Source organism: Anguilla anguilla, chromosome 18 (assembly GCF_013347855.1).
Source record: "Anguilla anguilla isolate fAngAng1 chromosome 18, fAngAng1.pri, whole genome shotgun sequence".
NCBI classification, from domain to species: Eukaryota; Metazoa; Chordata; class Actinopteri; order Anguilliformes; family Anguillidae; genus Anguilla; species Anguilla anguilla.
The window spans coordinates 10,280,284-10,301,808 of NC_049218.1; the positions used below are offsets into that span (position 1 = coordinate 10,280,284).

Consider the following 21,525-nt stretch of genomic DNA (forward strand, 5'->3'; position numbering starts at 1 on the left):
TTTTTATTTTAGTTCAAAATGTTCATGGCAGCACAGGTGTGAGGAATATTTTACAGTTTTGTTCTTAATACTGCTGCACACAGTGTACTCCATAGCATTTAAAATTAATGGCACTTATTAATCAGTCCTTACAGTTATAAGTCTTGTATAACTGACGCGCCCAAAGGAGTCAGCTGGAAGAATTTTTGATTTGTCCAAAAGCCAAAGACTGATCTCAGTTTTAATTTCTAATGACACATCTGCTTTGGCAAAGTTTGGTGATTAATTTAAATTTTCAATGCGAGATGTTAACCAAAAATGATGGTGCCAGCCATAATTTAGATGGTCCACAAATTTAACTGATATAATAGCTGTTTTTGCTCTTCCTCTGTGTTGACCTGAGCCAACTGAAGTGGCTCTGTCCTTGCTCACATTCGTTTTTTTTGTATTTTTTTATGTGTTTACGTGCAGGTGTTAAGTAGAGAAATTATTACAACGGTCTTTGGTGGAGCCACTGCAGTGCATTAGTTTGAGACTTACCCCCCCCCAATAGAGTCTGACTCACCCTTAGTGCGAAACATGTGCGTAACAAGCGCGTCACGGTGGCGTTTTTAAAATTGATGAGGCGTGTTAATATTTTAAGACCACGAGTACCACCGCCATCCCGCCGATAGGATTTATATTTAGACATAATTCACGCCTCATGCCTAGGTAAGTCACTTTGGTGGAGTTGTGATTTATTGATGGGGATGTGGGGGGGGGGGGGGAGGTGGGGGTGGGGGGGGTGAGGATAATTTCCCTGTGAGTGTGTGACCTGGAGTGGCATCTGGCTCAAAGTGCCAGGGAGAGGGTATTCAGTCCGCCTGTGCATTACCGCTGGGGTTGCATACCAACAGACCTGGCCGACCCAGATCTGTGGGTATCCCAGAATGCAGCACTCCCAATGAAAGTATTTCGCACAACTGAGCCTGCAATGCTGAAATGTAGTTTTTGAGCACAATACCCTGGACAGCAGATTTGACACGTATGGGATTTCAGATCAGACTCCTCTAAGATTTTAAATTGCCTCTGTCTCTGTGTCGGCACCCGTGGACCTGCACAGATGTACCACCGGATCAGACATTCGGAGTGCATCTACAGAGTGACCATGGAGAAGCTTTCCTACCACAGCATCTGCACCTCAGAAGAGTGGAAGACCCTCACCCATCTGTCCCTGCCTGCCCCCATGTACAAGGAGATAGAGATGTGAGTTTCACCTGCAGCTGCCCACTCAGGTGTACATGTGCACATACATACACACACCTGCTGGTGCACATTCCCCTTTAGGCAATATGTTACCTTAAGTAATCCCCGTACCCTTTCCCCGCTTTAGATGCTATAAACTGTCTCCCTTTTGACTGGTTCTGCTGTAGACTCTGTGAAGCATTTGATTCTGGTTCTGGTTCTGGTTCTGGTTCTGTTTCTGGTCTTGGTCCCATTATAGAATCTGTGAACTATCACACTGACGTTGACACCCTCCAGACCTATCAAAGAATTGTATCTGGAAAGGGGAGAGAGATTTCACGAAGCAGGAGAAAAACAGGTTCCCTAACCCTCAGCTAACCCCATTTTTCTCTTTCTTTTATTTTTTTAAACTGTCATTTGTCTATTGTCCAGGTTCCATTTTGACATAAGTCCATTCGAGGAGCTCTGGCCAGCTGTCTTTGTGTACATGGTCCACAGCGCCTGTGGGAAAAACAGGTAGGGACGTTTCCATGGTGATCTGTGAAGCCAGGAAACATTTGTTTCTGCTAGACCTTGATGACGTTGTTCCTTTCAACCCAACTCTTTGCCCATACCAACTCCCGCAAGTTTTTAGCACCATGCAGAGCATGAGGGCAAGGAGCTCTTTGTAACCCTTCAAAACTTTTCCAAACACTTCTTCAAGAGGCTGCAGTTAGAAAAACTGACGTCACTAAAGAAATCAAAAATGATGTTGCGAGAAAGAATTTTAGAGGAAGGATGGCTGGCGGCCATTTTGGGACTGTGTCTGACTGTGAACGGATGCATTCTGCGTATTCCTGTCTTTGACAATTTCTCCTCCCCTTCTCATGCCTCTTAACGTCCACAGTTTTGAGCTGGAGAAGCTGTGCCGCTTCACCATGTCGGTGCGGAAGAACTACCGGCGAGTTCCGTACCACAATTGGAAGCACGCGGTGACGGTGGTGCACTGCATGTATGCCATCCTGCAGAAGACCCCTGGGATGTTCACCGATCTGGAGGTCGGTCTGGGGCTCCTGACTAGCCGATCGGTCAATCAGCGAACCAGTCAATCAACTGATATGTGTATCTGTGCTTCTGTGTTGTAAATTTGGCGATCGCTTTGAAGTAGGAAAAATATGGAACGTGCCCGAACCGTCCTCTGTTGATTCACACGCAGATCTTGTTCGCTCACAGAGTAAGCTGATACCTCCAGAGTGTTACTGGATGCAGTCATCTTTTTGAAATTTGGGATTGGTGAGATGTTTAGAGAGTTTACGTCAGCAGGGAGCAAAGCTTACATAAACAACAGATGGAGAGAGTCCAAACCAAAACCGATTCACATAGTGAGCAGCAAAATGGACTTCCACTCTGAAAATGTGAAATTGCAATTTTTAATATCATGAAACTTTGCAGAAGACTGTTGGGACCTTGTCTGCACTGACTCACTGGTGCATTGTGGGTCTTTTTCTCTCTCCCATATGCAGAAGAAGGGCCTGCTGGTGGCTTGTCTGTGCCATGACCTGGACCATAGGGGCTACAGCAACAGCTACTTGCAGAAGTTCGACCACCCACTGGCTGCCCTGTACTCAACGTCCACCATGGAGCAACACCACTTCTCCCAGACTGTGTCCATCCTGCAGGTAGAGGTCCCAAATGTGACAGTATTGTCCCACCAAAATACCCCCTGGCCAATCACAAGGTCCGCGCAATCCCCCTGCAGCAGGTCGTCCCAAACGTTTTAATCTCTGTAGGGCAGGGATACTCAAACCTGGCACGCAGGGCCAATAGTACTGCTGGTTTTCATTTCTCCTTTCAAATTCAATCTGATGCCCCAGGTGAGGGTGATCTCTGGCCAATCAGAGACATTTTTGGGCTATGGACTATCAGGCAGAACAGGAAACAGGCAGTACCACTGATCGTGAGGGCCAGATCTGAGTATCCCTGCTGTAGGGTGTGAATGGACTTGTGCACCTTTTCCCCATTCAGCTGGGCTGACCTCAGAACGCTCGGATGTTCTGGAACCGTCAGACGTGCCCTGGAGGTTGTGGAGCAGTTCTGAAGGGACCCTTCAGTCTTAGTCCAGCTCCGCTGAACGCCCTCATAAGAAGAGCTCTTGCTTTTTTATTGATCTCTTTGTTTTCCATAGCTGGAAGGGCACAATATTTTCTCCAACCTGACCTCCGGTGAGTATGAGCAGGTGCTGGAGATCATCCGCAAGGCCATCATCGCCACCGACCTGGCCCTGTACTTCGGCAACCGCAAGCAGCTGGTGGAGCTGCAGACCACGGGGGCGCTGGACTTCAACAATCACGCGCACAGGTGAGAGACCAGGCGGGAGAGCGACGCCTCGCACAATTCGAGTCACGTGAGGGGGGTTTGACAAGACTCTCAAACAGATACGGGCCAACCGGACACCAAGAGGGAGATACCCTAAATAACACAGAGGTACCCAACAGAAAAAACTCTCTTTGAAAGGTAAAGGTAGAAAGGTCAATAATGAACAAAATTACCATTGACTGAATGTCAAAAAAGACATGTTGACATGGGTAACACGCTGAATGGCAGAGGCATAATTAAGCTGCAGTGTTTTTAGGTGTTGCTGTTTTTACAACTGCGGTGCACATATTGTAGTCCTTGATTTCACTTACTTACCCCCCCCCCCCCATTTTTCTCCTCCCCAATTTGGAATTTTTATTTGTGCATCTAGGGACTTCACTGCGCTATCTGCACCCATTTAAGGTACACCGCAGCTGAAGTGAATACACACCACAAAGCACACAGCAGTGGCTGTTTTGCACCCCCTATAGGACAAACCATAATACAGGAGGGCTAGTGTTTATTGGGGGAGAAGCGTACCGTATCTGTCAGCGATGACAACTCTGTGAGCGTCTGGTCCGTTGTCTGGTAGGGACGACTGCCGGTAACCCCAGGATCGCTGGCCAATTTACACCCGCCTGTTTTTTTGCTTCTTCCCCAGGGACCGTGTGATTGGTCTGATGATGACTGCTTGTGACCTCTGTTCCGTCACCAAGCTGTGGTCGGTCACAAAAGTCACGGCCAACGACATCTATGCTGAGTTCTGGGCCGAGGTACTGAGGGCATTTAAATTCATTTGGGCCGTTTCTGGAAAATGAAATGTTATCATAATTGAAACTAAAAAAATTTTTTTGGGTCCTGCAAATAATACATCGTAATTAAAAAAACTTGCATGTACTGTTTTATGCATGTTTTCAGTACAAATATTCATGGATGCTCATGAAATTTCACAGGGTTAATCTACACTCAGCGTTGTGAATGTCTTACAGAGCACATAGGATGTGACTCGGTAATAAATGTCAGTCATCAAATGCCTGCCTGCATAACTAGATGATGTACTGTAATTTAATGTGAGGGGATGTGAGGTGTTGGCATCTGTCTGTCTCCAGGGAGACGAGATGAAGAAAATAGGCATACAGCCGATTCCTATGATGGACCGGGACAAGAAAGACGAGGTTCCCCAGGGCCAGGTGAGAGGGGCGGAAATGTCTCTGTCGATTTTAATTATGCTGTACTTGTTTGATGTGAAGATAGCAAATCTCTCACCTCTGCCTCCACCTCTTTTTCTGTTTTTTTTTTTTGGTTCCCCTCCTCCTTACACAGGTGGGGTTCTACAACGCCGTGGCGATACCCTGCTACACCACTCTGTCTGAGCTCTTTCCCCCCTCCGCCCCCCTCCTGAAAGCCTGCAGGTCAGTCACATCGCCCCCCTGTGGCCTCGAAATGCTTTTACACTGCAGGCATCTCCCCACTTCCACCCAGACATCCAAACCTGGCTCCAACTTTTAAATTTGATTCAGTTCCATTCAATTCAATTCAATTAAATTCCATTCAATTCAATTCCATTTTATTTTTATAGTGTTTACAGGGAACTGTCACAAAGATGCTTTACAGAATAGCAACATGTGAAGTCTTTGGTGGGTTTCGACAGGGCCAATTATAAGTCTTTATGACTGGGTTGCTTTAAATAAATAAATAAATAAATAAATTAATAAATAAATACCGTGACTTACAGTATCATCAAATTTAATGTGCTTAACAATGCAGCAGTTCCAAGCTACAATACTACAGTATTTCAGTCAATAATGAACTATAACAACGGTAATTCTGAAATGGTATTTGTGCGTAAAATAAACTGGGGAAGATTATATTATAATTTAAGTCATAATGAACTTTATTTGTTCTGAACTTTTCAATCGTAGTGCACAAAGCACTTCACAAGGAGCAACAGCAATCAAAAAATACATTTTTAAAGTTGTTGCAAAGAGGTCAGGTCAGGAGAAGTATAACACACAAACACATGCTCACTAAAATATGCATTAAATTTCAAAAAATGTACTTGAGTACGTAATGCAGATGTTCACATATAAAAGCCAGCCCTCCAGCACATATTTATGCAGACCCTTGTTGCACAGAATCTCTGCTGTGGCCATAATGCCTTTTTAAAAATAAAACATGGCTGCTCTGACATCCTCTTAATTCTTTTTGCGTGACACATTACATTGACGCACTGAAAATGTGGTTGATCACCACATTCAGAGGAATGCAGCTTGGCTCTGCCCTAATTTGTCTTCTCTACCCACCAAAACCCCCATAGCTCAGACAATAGCCCCATATTATAAAGAGGGTATTCCCCAGTGCCCTGTGTGCCTGGTAGGTGAGAGTGCATGCACCACGGCCACGCCACCCCCTGCACCAAAAAAAGTGAAAAAGACCCTTCAGCCCCCTGGCCAGCGTGCCTTTAAAGCCTCTGTGACCTTGATCCGCGGGGAATGCGATACAGAACGCCGGGCCCTGCGTCAGCACCAAGGTTCCGCAATGGAATTCACGGGCAGGAATCCCAGACACGGTGGAGCCCCAGAGAGCTGTGAGATCACACACACACACACACACAAACACATTCGCGCACACACACGCACGCATGCAGGCACACATACACTCGCACACACATGCACGCACACACTCGGACACGCATGCACACACGTGCACGCACTCACACACACGCACACACATGCATGCACGCACGCGCATACACACACATACACACACACACACTTGCACATGCACACACACTTGCACACACACACACGTATACACACACACACACACACACACACACATGTACACACACACACACACACACACGCACACATGCACACGCACACACACTCTCTTTCTCTCACACACACACACACACATACACATAAAAGAAAAATAATAAGAATAAAATAAAGTCCTCACGTTTGACAAGTGCCATCTGTGTGGCCCTCGTTGTCACAGTCTTACAAAAACTCAAATTGGGGGATGGGGGCTTTAAATTTCGTCCAGTGACTTAACTTGAAAATCACGACGCTTCAATGAAACACCTTCTCCACACGTCCCTCGCTCTGTCTCATCTTAGTGAGTGAAGTGTGTGTGGTGTCGGTGCAGTGCGCATGTTTATCGGTTGTCGTTTCGCGTTGTCTCAGTGAAAAAGTTCTAATTATTAGGAGTGAGATCAGTCCAGCTTTTAGCCCCTCTGGTGCTTCCAGTCACTACTGTGCATGGCTGCGCTGAATGCCATGGAAACGGTTGGCACGGCTGCAGAACCTGAAGGTTGTTGAGGCCTTTGCAGGGAGGGAGAGAGCAAAAAGGAAAGCACAGGGTTGAACTCTTCTGAACTATAGAGAAAGATTATGAAATACATCACAATAATTCAGCCTTATATATCCGAAACAAATTGGAAATTCACAGGAACAATTTCTTAGGCTCATTCGCCAACACTGCATAATGATTTTGCCAAAATAACTTTGCTGTTGTATTGTGAGACAGTACCACTGAGAACTTTCGATATTAATGCCAAAAAACAACATACAAGCTTTGTGGATGCCGCAAACAGCATACTGTATATTTTTTTCTTTTTTCCTGTAGGGAGAACCTGAACCAATGGGAGGGGATCGTGAAAGGAGAGACGACGTGGGCTCCGCCCCCCACCCCCGAGCCAGCCGAGCCCGAAGACACGGGCCCCGTGAGGGTGGATAACTGACTGGCGCTGGGGCCGCAGCTGCCGCACCCGGCCAGCCCGCGACCCAAGCCCAGATCGAGACTGTGGATTTCCTGTTTGAATGTCCCACTTCCTGTGGTGGCAGGAAGTGGCGGGTGGCACGAGCAGGGAAGGTGATTTTTTTCACACAGAGGACATTTTTAAAAACCATACAGTTACCTCAATGGAGCGAGCGATGGAGGGTTGTGGACGTGGACAGTTTCACCGTGACTCATGACTGTGCGAGGAGGCTTGCGGGCCGGAGAGCCAATCACCTGAGAGGCCCAGACTGCCTGGGCTCGCCCCCGGCAGGGTGCAGTTGTTTTAGCGTGTTTTATTTTTCTGCTGTCATCGTCGTCGTCGTTTGATGTCGTTATGATTGTTTTTACTTTTTTTTCTTGGGCTTTGATTTGATCGTTTTTTTTGCTGAGGCCTTAAATCTGAGCCCTTTGCACAGCAGAACATTTGAAATCTGACTGTAAAAAAAAACTCAAAGGGTTTGGCTTGTTATGAAATGGTACCTTTTCTGTTTTGTTTTTTTGTTTTTTTTTTCCTACTGTGGTCGACTTGTAACGTGCGAAGCTATAGGGGAGAGGCACAGAATGTTTAGCTTTAGCCAAGATGCACATTAAGGCCATCTCACCGCTGTGGTTTCTGTGTTGCTGAGAGGAAAAGAAGAATCTTTAACAGTAATATACTTGAATGAAATACAGCCTATTTTAGCTACAGATGGCAAAAAAAACAAAACAAAATAATAACATAGAAATCCCCCAGCAACCCCTGTGCCAGACACAGGGAGGGATGTGGGGCAGTGTCTGATACCTAGGTTCCCCCCGGAGTCCCGCGAGAGAGTCATGGTGATCCCCCCCCAAAATTGCAACTTCACCCCCCCACCCCCCCCACCCCCCCGCTTCCGCCAGGCCTGCCGCCGCTGGCCGGCTTTCGCTCGCCTGGTTACAGGTATACACAGAGACTTATGACCCGCGGCAGTGCCGGCACAGGTGAAGGGTGAAGGAGGGCGTGCCCAGTTCCGGTAGCACTGAGAGAGTGAGGGCGGCCAGCCCCGGGCCTGGAGAGCTGTAGGGTCCGCAGGTAAGCAGTCAGTTACGCAGTCATCTTACCTCATCTGGTTTCTTGTGTCTGAACTGGTTGCTGAAAGATGTACCCCATGACCCTCCAGGACCAGTGTGGGTCCCCCTGCACCATAGAGGTGAATAAATAATGGGGGCAGATGGTCTGTAGACTGTTATTCTGTAGGTGATTGAACAGCAAGAACGTGGGTTTCATTTCAGCTCACCTCTGATCATAACTCATAAGTCACTTCTTTATGAAAATGGTAGTGATCACAATGTATTTTACGTAAGCAATTAATATCCATGAATGCGTTTTTGCTTTAAATATGTAAACATCAAAGCCTGGGGGTTTTTATTACTCTATCTGGCTTGTTCCGCGATTCCAAAAAAAAAATACCCCCCCCGCCCAGCCCCCCTCCCCCCCTTTATGTAGTATTAATGTTGCCCAGTGAAATGAAGCTGATGCTCTATTAGATTTGAGGTTTGGGCAGGTTCGAGCCAAACCCTGCCACATTTATTGCCAAGGGCAGAGGAGGATAGTTTTTGATTTTCATTCCAAATAATTAAAATGGCACCATCTTTGTTTGGTGGCTAGTGGATGACCAATGCTAGGCTAGGCTAGGCTAGGCTATACAGTGTCCATCACTCTCTTACTTGTTCACGCCTTCCAAATAGGAGTCCCTCGAGCCCCCCAGATAGACACACACACACTCTCTCTCACACACACACACACACTCTCTCTCTCTCTCACACACACACACACACACACACACTCTCTGTCACACACACACACATGTACAGATTACTGTGGAGGATGTCTACTGTGCAGGTAAAGTCTGCTGTAATGTTGTAGCAACATTCCAGGCCCCCCCAGAACAGGACCGTACCGGCCTTGTGCACTGGGGGCCATGAAATGCAGTGAGTTTATTTGTGACTGGAGGCACAGATACTGTATTCAGTTTGGCCTGTTCGCTGTTAAAACAAAACAAAAAAAAACACATTACTTGACCTGGATTTCTGTGATCGAATTCAGGAGTCAGGCTCGTCACTCGTATCTCGGATTGGATACACGTCCGCGTACATGCTCCATCCATTATAGGCCGTCCACATGCCCCTCCCACGTCCGTCATATGAGCCAGGATCTAGAAAATGGTTTCATGGGAGCTTAGCCATCATAAAAAGGAACTTATACAATTCTAACATTGTCTTTGGTAGATGTTAGATCGATTGAAATAATAAAAAAAATAAGGGCTTTTTAATAGTCAGCCTTTACCAATGTGTGTTGTTATTGTGAGGTTAACTTAGAATCCAAAAAAGAAAAATATTTGCCTGCTTAAAATGAAGTCCGTGCGGTTGCCACATAATGTACCTGACATGAATCGATGTTTGTTTGCTCCCTTACAAACATTTTTCATAGGACTACTGAACTGATTTGGCAGGTGGGGCTAGTCCCACTTTTTAATTACCTAATTAGGAATTTGGGGCCATGTTCACTCCCCTGTGTGGTATCCTTTCTGGTGTATAATTAGGAAGTCCAGCCGTACGTTTCACCATGAAAACCGTTCATGCTCCTGGAAGTGTTTCTCCGCTCCCCCAGCACAGCTCTAGAGTCTGGGACAACGAAGGTACGAGCGACCATGTCTGGTGTAGGTATGCTGGGGACCAAGGTGTGAAGGTTCATTGTGACGAATGTTGTTCTGTTGAAATGCTTGCTGATGAATTGCATTGTGGGAGGTGGTGAAACCTGAAGGGTTGTGCTTTCTGATATCAGTTACTCTGCCTTGTGTTACCTTTTTTTAAAAAAAAGAAACTGCTTCCAGAAGCTCTCTATAGTCTGCCCTGTATTCACTGAGTAGCACTCAGAAAAGGTGTATATTGGTCTCCATGTTCTAAGCCACTGTTTCTTAAACTGTGGGTTGGGACCCAAAATGGGTCTCGGGAGTATATGAGATGGGTCTGCAGTCCATGAGGCTGTGCTAGTATGTGTATTTGGCAGGTCCCTGAAAGGTACAAATTTCAAATTTGGGTCCCAATGCTAAAAAAAAAGGTTTGAGAACCAGTGTTCTAAGCTGCCATGGAGAAAGTTGGCTGTACACTGTACTATGGTGCTAATTTAGGATGGCAGTCTTGCACTTTCTGACTCCGTTTCCCCCCCACCCCCCACTTCCACACAAGCCCCTCCCCAGCTCCACTCACTCTGTGGTCTAAACAGCTCAACGTTGTGTGTCCCACAGCCTCACCCCCCCCCCCCCCCCCCCCTCCTCCCCCCATCCCGACCCAAACCCCTGGCAAAGCCTGCTTGTTTGCCACACATTTGCACCCCTCATCTGCACTACGTCTAGCTACTTATTATCATTATTAATGATTATTATTATTATTATTGGTATTATTTTCTTAATTAGAATTGAATTTAAATTAACTTATATTTTTTATACAAAAATAATACATTTTGGCCTTTTTGTTTTGTACAAAGTGTACGATATGAGAAACACAGAATGGTCATCTAGACTTGTTGCGTACTGCTGCCCAGGATTAATGAGCTGATGTCTCAACTGTAAATGTAAGAACATCACAACTACTTTTATTAAATATTTCTCAAAATTCATCCTTTGTGTTTTGTGCATTGATTGAACCACATCTGCAAATAAGTGACCTACCACAGTACAATAAGACAAATGCGTTGACACTGTTCCGATTTGTATCGAAGGTTTCCTGTAAGAGAAATGCTAATCGCCTCTGTATTTTTGAAATGTGGAAAAGGTGGGCCGAACAGCAACCTCTACTTCAAAAAAGGGCCTATTGTTAGGCGAGCTTAAGTCAAAGGAGGCTTTAAATATCACATTTATTTGTTTTATTTAACCTTTATTTAATCAGGGAAGGCTAGTTGAGAGCAGGGCTCTCTTCTACAATAGCACTATGAATATAAGTAGTTAAAATTAAATTATTTACACATATAAAAGACAAAATTCTTTTTTTTTCATTTTCTCGAAAATATTGTACAATTAATTAATTATGAATTATAATTAATTACCTATGCAATGGCAAAAATAACATTTCACAAACTATCCTGGTGGCTAAAATAAGAATGAGATGGACTTGACAATGAATTTGACAATAAGGGCATTTATACACATTTAGACCTATCACTACTATTCTGGCCAACAATATGAATTATAACATGACCATGTGCTGTGTATGTACACTTAAAACACGTTTCCCCCCCCCCCAAATGTATATACACAAGACAATGGAAGAGGAGACACCACCAAGTAGTGCATGTGACCAACGAATCTTCAAAACTTGATTGCATTTTTCCCCCCTTTTTATATGCGACTAGTACCCTCTAGTGGACGAATGTTCTAATTGCAAATTATGAAGTTGGTGGGGTTTGGAAGCAACAATTGGATGAACTCCCTCTGCAAGGAAAACACGTCGCACTTCTTTTTTTTGTCCTAAAACCTTTAACTAGATTTAAAGTAGGGCCGATATTAATTTAGGATGCAAAGCTTAGATGGTTCATGTCATACTTAAAGTAGATATTATTCCAGGAAACACTTTAAGTTATTGGCTTATACTTAAACGGGCTAATGTAGTTTCATAAAGGACTACTTAAAATATACTTTAAAATTAACTTGATGTACTTAAGTATACATAAAAAATAATATTTTATGTAGTTGGGGATAGTCACCATAAATATAACAGTTTTTGGATTTTTCTCATTTGCTCAAGAAATGTTCAGCCTTGCACCGTGAAGTTTTACTTCAAAAAAATCTTTGATTGTAACAAACTGGCGGAATAATCGTAGCAGTAAATGAAAACGCCCTATAATGTGCGTACGCATGTTTTTCCCCTCCTGCACATACTAATGTTAATCAAGGAAACAGGAAACACATTTCCAATGATAACGTGAGACCAGACTCATGCCCAGTTCATGAAGCATGTGGATTTATTCATGAAATAATCGAAATTTACCGTGAAGTGATCTGTGGTAACGTCCAAATTGATGAGGAAAGATGCTTTTGTTTGTTTCTTACAGCGACACCGAGATATGATTTTACAAAGCAAATACCCTCCCCAAAAGTACACTGCATGGTGGTTTCAACACCATCTGTCCCTATAATCTCCGAAACTGAAGCCCTCTCCATTACCTCCCTGAGTGTCAACCGTCTCGTTTTCTCTTTAAATGGCATCCTGTAAACATATAACAGAAAAAAGCACGTTTTTCGTTACAGCAAGTCAGAGGCGGTATAACTGTAACAGCTGTCACATTGATACAGAAGGAGACATCATGTTTTTTGGTCACCTAGCATCCAATTCCCTGAAGAACACGTTGCGAAAACCAACCTTTCAAGGACAGATAACTTTTTAGGCTATATATCATTTTATTTATTGTAAATAAAAAAATGTATATTGGCGTTGCACCCAAAAAACACCTCCGGAACACACTTTTATTTAGCTCTCTCAAAATAAGTTTTTTGGAAATATTTCCTGCAAAGGTTATCACATTACTCCCGTTCCCTTGAGAGGTGGTAGAGGACTGAATTGCACATACAAACCTGTATATTGGCTACTGTAGCCGCATTGTTATTGATCCATTAAAACAACAATCAAACCCTTAAGTATAAGTCTATAAATATACAAATACAAATAATTCCACAGAAAATTTTATTATTTATTTACAGAAATAGATACTCAATTTTTTTGTTGTTGCCGTAATTGGTTTTAAAGGACATCATTTCGTTATGCTTTTCTGTCTAAAACGCGTAGAAATGCATGCAAAAACGATGGTCTTGTATTGTTGATGGTTTTGATACTTATATGAGTGAGGTTTGCTATAACACATGTTTATTTATTTAACTAGGCTTTCATGAAAACAAATGATCGTGTTAGCTATTATTAGAAATCTTTTTTTTAGAACACTAACTCAATGTTTGCACACTAACACGCCTGGAATTTACATTCTTAAATATATCCGTTCAGAAATATTTTTCGTAAAAAAGAAATTTACCACTGAGCGCCCTTGCAAGAACACATATCTGCTTGCACCAGGAAAAGCCCTTTGTTGTGCGTTACCCTTGACAACTGAAGAGAAAAGGGTAACTTTTGTTGATCTAGGGCTCCACAGCAGTTAGTAACATTGGATTGGTTTTCGGTGAGTAATACAATTTCTCAAAATATTTTTTGTTCTTTTCTCTTTTAGAGTGTGATTAAATCTGTCAAAATTTTCTTAGGTAGGCTACTACAGTGAATTGTAGTTATAGCATAAGTTGAAATTTTGAATCCAGCGAATGTCAAAATGCTGTTTTTGAATAAACTGTCAGCCTTGTGTTCTAATCCATACATTTTAATTGATGCAAAAGCACATGTGTTTTCTGTAACTTTAACATTGTTTTTAAATGCCTGCTGTTCATTAATAAAACAGTAGTGCTTCTGAAGTAGTTTAGAAAGTATTTCCATGTAAATATTTAACCATTTATTTTTAATATTTTATATGCATGATGAAATAACACAAATTATACATTTGCTTGTTCCAGTTTGTCAAATATCCGTTGGATTGCAGCATGTATTTGCAGCATCAGCCTTATGCAGTGGCAACATATTCCGTAGTTAAAACAACCATTGTGCCAATGCTGGACTTGTGTGGGTTTATGGAGGAACTGAGGAACTGAGCCTGCGCCTCAGGTGGGCCACTACAGCAAGAAGCAGAATTAACTCGGTAAAATATGCGACTGCATAAATATCATTGTATGCGTAAAAAAAATGTTGTGTACAGTAAGTCACTGTGGATAATGGTAACCGTCAAGCAAATAAATAATGAAATGTAGGGTTGGTTTGTGATATAGTAATGGATCAGAGGGAAATCTCTTGTCGCCCTCGTAGCTATGCGTGCCGCTGGGGAGCTGACGGGCCGCCTGGACGGCCGGCGTGAGCTCCGGGCCCTGCTCCTGAGGGTGGAGGAGGCCCACCGGGCCGACATCCTCACCTACTGCTCAGGACACCTGAACCCCAACAGGCGGCCCCAAAAGACACCCAACGGGACAGTGACAGCGAAGGAGCCCAAATGGACGGGTTCTTCCGCCCCAGGCGCGACCGCCTGCCCGAATTCAGCCTGAGGTAGAGCGGAGGAAGAACGGTCTGGCCGTCGCCACGGTCACTGCTGCGGCCGCTCCGGTCACTCTCGACCCTCCTCAATCTGAAAGGGGGCGGAAACGTCCCTGCCACCCCCTGGATCCGACACAGACGCTTCTGCTCAGAGCGAGCCGGTCCGGGGAGACCGGGCTGGCCGCCGGAGAGCCAGGGGATCGGAGCTGCCTCGCGGCCGCGGAGTCTCTCATCGCGGGCGGGACTCGCGGGGACCGGCTGCAGACGAGGCGGAGGTTCGAACGCTCTGTCCTGGAGACGCCAGACCTGAGGGAACCGAAGGGCCCGGGCCGGGGCAAGGCTGCCGAGAAGCAGGAGGAGCGGCTGGAACAGGTGTGGAACAACGCCCAGTTTACCTGTGATTATAATGTTGGGGCAGTAAAGGAGAGACAGAGCTCACTTGCTGGATGTGGGAACTGGTCCCTTGGTTTCCCCACTCTACCACACAGTGACATCGGGCCTCTTTGTACGGCAGAATGTCCTTCTTAAAACTCATCCCCCTGCCTGAAAGGATTGGTACAATATTTATAATGTTCATTGGGTGCATTTATTACACTAAACCATGACTGCTGAGACTCCCCTCTGTGCTAGCCTCCAAGTGTAACGAGACCCCAGAAGCTCATCCAGAACGACGTTGCTTGACTGATGTGGGAAGTCCTCCCCCGTCCTTCATCTCTGTCCTCTGTGTACAGTAACAGCTCAAATGAGATTTAAAACCTTGGTTCTGGCCTATTGGGCAGTGAACAGGATAACTCTTCCTTATCTTCACTCAATCATCAGACACACAGACACTGTCCTGCAGCCTTCAGGCGCTTGTGGCTATGCATTCTGGTTGCATGCCCTATCTCTTCTGACCCCCCCACCCCACCACCCCACCCCACCCCAAGTAGTGGAGTGGTTTCCTATGACAATCAGGACATCTGGGTTGTCAGCCATCTTATGATGGACACAGAGGACCTACCTCTCCAGACTGTATCTAGGCTCCCTCCCACCACAACTCTCTTTCTTGGCTCTGGCTCTTCTGAAATTTTACCACTTCGTTTTGTAATGAGTATGTTGATAGGACAGTTGAACATAGTTGTCAGAATATTTAACTGTTCACGAGGGGGAGACATATACACGGGGAAGAAATTTAAGACAGTGATTTATTTATTTTTGTTTAACTACGTCATGGGTCAGAAACGTGGTGTGTAAATATGTATTTCTCAGTGCGAGCGATCTTGTTCTTCCCAGGTCCTGAAGGAGCTGTGTGCTGAGCCCCAGCTGGGCAGAGAGAGGCTGCACCTCTTCAGCAGCGTCTTCGGTGATGTGTGTAACGGATCACAGGTCTTTGGGGAAATTCTGAGGGAGATCAAGGTGAAATGATCCCCTGAATGGAAACCACTGTGAATGTGTAGTTTATTTAAGACTCATGAGATAAATAGTATTGATACACTGCAGGTCCATACAGTGTTTTCATCTCAGGATATTCATGAAAGACTTAAAAATGAAGCAAGAAATAATACACAAATTTCCAAATACAAAGCTTTAATATCAATATTCAAACTGTTTTCCTAAAAAAATATACGGCGTCAGAGGTGGACTGGTATGACTATCTATCTGTGCGCCATCTTGGATTTTGGACACTGATGTTCGTAGCTGTCACTCTTTTAGAGTCTCTAATAGACCGCAGGGGAAGAACTCACAGCATGGAGCCGTTTCACAGTTTCTTCATTTTATCTCCTTTTTTTCCTGTCTTCTCAGACAGAGTATGATCTCTACCTGAACTTGGTCCTCAGTTCCCAGTCAGACCCACAGAGCACGGCACACATGGTAAATTTCTTCTCTTTTGTTCCTTCAGTCTTTGCTCCTTGCAAATTAATTACATACGACATTCATTCATGACTCCGGGCACACACCTGCAATCTACCTGAGCAGTCTAAACCAGGCTGAACCTGTTTCAGTGGACAGGTGTGCTACTAAGAATCCTCTCTAGCTGATAGAGGATTAATGGTGGAATGGCCTGGCAATGATAACAATCACAATAAATTATTTCAGATTGTGGATAAAAAATAGGCAATGACAGTTGAAATGTGACAATCAATCTCTCATGAAATAATCTGCATTTTTTGGAACATTATTTCATGCAATAACCGCTCAGCTACTCCAAATTTAGCCCATGGAACCTTAAAAAGAATTATTAATCAAAGTAAATGGGGTTTAAATGGGATTCATATGCAGTTATGCTTAAATTTGTGATATCTGTTTGGAGCTTCAGCAATCACAACAATCAATCAAATAAATTAATGGTCAACTGTAACCCTAACCTTAACACTAACCCTATGGCAAGGCTTAAACAATTTAATACAAGAGTGAAATTCTGAACACCAGAAAGTGGAATATGGAGTGATAGAAAGATGTGACTTTAAACAGAGGTAAGGGAAATGAAAAATATAATCAAAATTAATATATTCTGAGAAATACTAAATATAAATAGTAATATATATATATATATATATATATATATATATATATATATATAATTAAATAAACATTTGATCATGAATTATCCTCATTTAGTAATGTTTGCTAAATAAACATAAGGTACATTCATCTGAATAGAAAAATACATTTTTATATTTATATATACACTTTTTTTTATCTTATTGGACATAAGACTTATGTATTTTGCCTATTTACTCTACAATCCCTTTTTTAGCTGGAATCACTTTAAACACATTTCTCTTAATTTATTTGACTTTCATTGTTGATCAGAGATGACATGCTATCCATCTGAATCAAAAAGGACATTCAAAAAATGTTTGCATTTTTTTCAAATTTTGGACATAAGACTATAGTCTTACATATATTTCTGTTTTACCACTGAAAAACATTTTTCCTTATAAAATCTATCAGCAATATTTCTGTTAATTTATTTCACCATGGTTGATACAAAATTTCCTTTCCTTTCGATCTAGATCAAACTATTCCAACTTTAGAATTTTTTTCTTTTTCACCTCTTGGACATAAGACTTATATGTTTTGCAAAATTCCACTGCAGCCTATTTTTCACCATACATGTCTTCAAGCAGATTTCACTTTGTTAATTACACCTTTGTTGTTAAATAAACATGATGTCTTATCCATCTTAATGAAAAAATGACTTAAAATTTTTTTTTTTGCATTTTTATCACTTTTTGGATGTAAGGCTATAGTATTATGCATTTTTCTGTTTTTCCACGGAAACACATTTTTCATCATAGATATTTCCATTCCATTTCACAATGGCTGGTAAATCGACTTGATTTAAATTAGATCTGAATCAAATGATGCCACCATATCTGATAGATAAACTTTTTCTATGAATAAAATCTATCTGAATGAGGACATGCCACCTTGAAATTAGTTTTTCACTTTTTGGACTTATATGATTTGCAGATTTCATTTAAAAAAAATAATATTATAAAATTCATTACATATTTGGCTGCTTAATAAACTTAGATTTCCTATCCTTCTGAATGAAAACGCCACATATTTAAAATGCGTATTTTTTTATACGGACGTCTATCGCCTTCTCAGTACTTTGGTGCATCCCTCCTTAAACAACTTAAATTGCCCATGTCTGTGAAAATTGAAAAAAATACTCAAAGAATGTTTTGAAAAGATTTATGATAATTTTCACTGTAAAACATCAAAATACATGTAAGCTTTTCTAGAGTTTTGTATTGTAGTAAAGAGCATAGGCTTTTGTGTTTCACCCTCAGAAAGTAAAGAAAACATGAGTTATACCAGAACAAAAACTAACCTGAGTACTAACAATCATGCTAGGTCATTAACATATTCCAAATTCTACCTAAACTCTTACTATCATATTTATCGTAATCAAATAGCTATAGTAATTGCTCAAGCCTGCCACCAAATGTAGGTCTAACCAAAGTCACGGCGTCTCCCCACTGAAGCCTGGGCCTGCTCCTGCTGGGGACCTGGAGGGGGCGCGGGAAGAGGTACTGAGGCTAGAGCACGATGCCAGAAAAGCCCTGGTGGACAACGACCAGTGAGTGATAAGAGAGAGGGAGTGCTGACTACAGTCATGTAGCTGTAGAACTATCAATATTGAGTCTTATTCAGTGTAAAATTATGCGTAAGGCTGGATATGTAGTTTTGGTCGGCCAGAATCATTCTCACAGGAGATCTGTGGTGTCGTATGTGCAGTTGCTCTCGTGGAAAGGAAGAGACCATTCAAACCGCTGAAATGTATTTTTTTAATTTTAACAAAATCATATATCTTGTGAATTTGTTTTCAAGATTAACAAAGGAGTCTTTGATTCTGTGATGGGAGAGTGATTTTTGTGAATCCTGTAATGGGTAAGGTTAACCATGTGGATGGTTGAATAACAAATTAAAAGTATAAAGGCTCACACACTGTGGTTAATGGAGTCTCCCTCCCCCCACTGTGAGCTATAAGTCTATGGCTGTCTCTCAAGCCACATAAGTCTATGATTTTACAGAACTGGCAGTACTCAGTAATGTATGTGAACCACACCCATTGTACTCATCGATATACAGAATAAGCAGACAGTGGCAGGAGGACTGGGTGTGTGACAGGCCTCGTGGTTGACCTGTCTGTTTGTCCTCTGAATGTTTTCTCTCAGAGCCAGGATGGAGCTGAAGAGGGAGAGAGATCAAGTCCAGCAAATGAATGGTGAATGAATCCCACTTGGCTTATTCCCAAATGTACACAACCACAATTCCGTGAAGCTGGGGCACTGTCAGGAATCTGAGGCCCCCTGAAAGTAAAAATATTATGATGCAGTAGCGTAGCCAGGAATTCTTTTGGTGGTGGTGGTGGTGGTGGTGGTGGTAGTGGGGGGGTCAGCAAGCAAATACGTTTTTAGAAATGATGAACTACAGGGGATGGAGGTGGGCTCAAATTCGAAGGCCATCAGCCCCGCTCAGCTTCATCACTGTAATGATGACATTTATAATATTTAGTATGGATTGGCTATGTATTATTAGTGTATTAAGTCGGAGTAAACAAAAGCTCAGAGTGTTCTGAGCCTGTTTAAGTCCAGCACAACAGCGGGACTGATAGCACCTCCATAACCGGGGTTGTATTTCAGAGTGTTTAAATCTGGATGCGTTCCACCTTTAGGGGAGCAAAAGCAAGTGGACCAACAGGATCCGAAGCAGGGGGAGATTCTGGTCTCCCCTAGCGACCAGGTTCTGCAGAAGAGGCGTCAGGTGCAGACTGTGCTGGAGGAGGTCCGGCTCCTTGAGAGTGTGATCAGAAAACAGATGGCACCCAAAGACGCCGTCCGTGCCACAGAGAGGTACATCCGAGACTTGGAGGTGGGTGCGACACTGGATCTTTTCTCATATTTACATCGGCGCATTCGTATCACATGTTCTCCATACTGCAGGCTACAAAGAGAGGATACTGAATCCAGGTTCAGTTCTTCAGGTTTGGTCCTGTTAGACCTTGGCCTTGGAGGTTATTAGTGCACATCAGAGTGCTGGTCTGCCTGCTGCAAACAGTCAGTGTCTGGACTGAACAAACTAGTTTCTCACGCAAGTTGTTGAAATGGTATTAAAATTAAAAAACTTTAAAGCCACCTTCTTCAAGGTACAGGGCTTTGTTACCCTGCAGATAATGCAATGCCCCCACACATTAACAAAAAGAAAAAGAAAACATACAGCAAAATAGCAGCACTCCCACGTTCAGCCCTGACTGAGTTCAAGACAATGCAGCATGCGTATTCAGGAGAACAGTAATGCATTTTCCATCTTCAACAGGCTGAAATAATGGCACTCTCCACCTCCAACAAACATCTTTGTGAAGCTAATGAGGTAAGACCCTGAATGCCCTGCCCTGCATATTCACAGCAGGGGCTTCTGTGGTCACACAGCTCCATTCAGTTCCGCGCAAATACATTTAGCCACTACGGTATGCTAACACACACAAAATGATTACTGACACACTCCTTTCACAATGTATTTACACTTAAGGAGTTGCAGAGAAGCATCTCTTCACTTCTGGACAAGGAAAAAATCACCAGTGAGATGCAAAAGTATGTAAGACATGACATATTTTTGCATATGTGGCAAAATTAGTCTTGCTGAAAATACTGCACATCAAATTCCAGCAACTAACTGGGATTAATATCATTTCAGGGAGTTCTGGGGAAGATTTGGACACCCGGAGACATAAAGACGAAGATATGAATGTTTTTTTGTTTCTGAAATACTGCATATGATAATAAAGGCCGTCTTCATCGCCACTGTGACTGCATTCACTGCTTTTGTTATGAACGGCCAAACACCTTGTTGCCCTGATTAGAAATGTTAGCTCGTAGTCAATTAACATCTGTCCTAAACTTTGACCTACGTAGTAAATGCAAGTGTTCCACAAACTCAGGTTGGCAAGTTAGTTTTTAGCAATCGCTGAACTGAAAAAAAAATCTTGCTTTAATTACTTTTCAAAGTTAAGGACAAATCAAGACCCAGCCATTCTCCTTCCTGTGAGATCAAATTAAAATAGGTGCTGATGTTAGCCACAGCACATCGGCCATTTGCAGTATATATTTTTTACCCCTTATAAATAAAGCCTTTTTAACTTTTGTACTTCCATTTGGAGTGCTGTGGTTTCTTTTACAATCTGATTCTGGAATTTTCTACGCCCGTCCTAGCTAAGTGTTATCTCATGTAGTCATTCGACTATGCTGTCGTAGCAGTAAACAAAACGATCAATATCTAGAAGTTACCCAAGGTGAAAAAAATACCCTAATCAGTGACTGCAATGACAACAGAGTTCTGACAAGCTATCTTACTACTACTGACATATCACATACGCTGATAAATGCCCTGGGGATAGGCTTCGCAATAACACAAACAGGACAAGAAGGGCAACAAAATGTCTGTGTGTCTGTGTCTGCCCTCAAAAGGGCAAACTTGGAGTCATTTACTACAAAACAGATATGAATAAACAACCTCAACCAGACACGCTTCTCCATTTTATCAGGTTTAGAGTTCAGCTGACTGGGGCATTCTTATGAC

The 21,525-nt window shown here is 43.0% G+C and overlaps 1 protein-coding gene and 1 long non-coding RNA gene across 8 annotated transcripts in view; both read left to right on the top strand.

Moving 5' to 3' along the window:
- The window catches only part of pde10a (phosphodiesterase 10A), an 88,756-nt gene extending 77,799 nt beyond the window's left edge, over positions 1 to 10,957 (top strand). For 4 of the 7 annotated variants that reach the window (XM_035400048.1, XM_035400050.1, XM_035400044.1 and 1 more), the window contains 9 exons: positions 1,082 to 1,224; positions 1,636 to 1,719; positions 2,090 to 2,240; positions 2,706 to 2,861; positions 3,368 to 3,540; positions 4,199 to 4,310; positions 4,647 to 4,727; positions 4,861 to 4,949; positions 7,168 to 10,957. In XM_035400048.1, coding sequence (XP_035255939.1) covers positions 1,082 to 1,224; positions 1,636 to 1,719; positions 2,090 to 2,240; positions 2,706 to 2,861; positions 3,368 to 3,540; positions 4,199 to 4,310; positions 4,647 to 4,727; positions 4,861 to 4,949; positions 7,168 to 7,282 — 1,104 coding nt within the window. In that variant the 3' untranslated portion in view covers positions 7,283 to 10,957. Of the gene's footprint in view, positions 1 to 1,081; positions 1,225 to 1,635; positions 1,720 to 2,089; positions 2,241 to 2,705; positions 3,111 to 3,367; positions 3,541 to 4,198; positions 4,311 to 4,646; positions 4,728 to 4,860; positions 4,950 to 7,167 lie in introns of those variants that run through there. The other 3 variants (XM_035400047.1, XM_035400046.1, XM_035400049.1) reach the window with 3 other exon arrangements.
- Positions 10,958 to 13,424: 2,467 nt separating this feature from the next.
- On the top strand, positions 13,425 to 14,430 carry LOC118217782. Its single transcript, XR_004763295.1, has 3 exons — positions 13,425 to 13,504; positions 13,887 to 14,068; positions 14,233 to 14,430. It is a non-coding gene; the product is annotated as an uncharacterized LOC118217782 (long non-coding RNA).
- Positions 14,431 to 21,525: the final 7,095 nt, after the last annotated feature.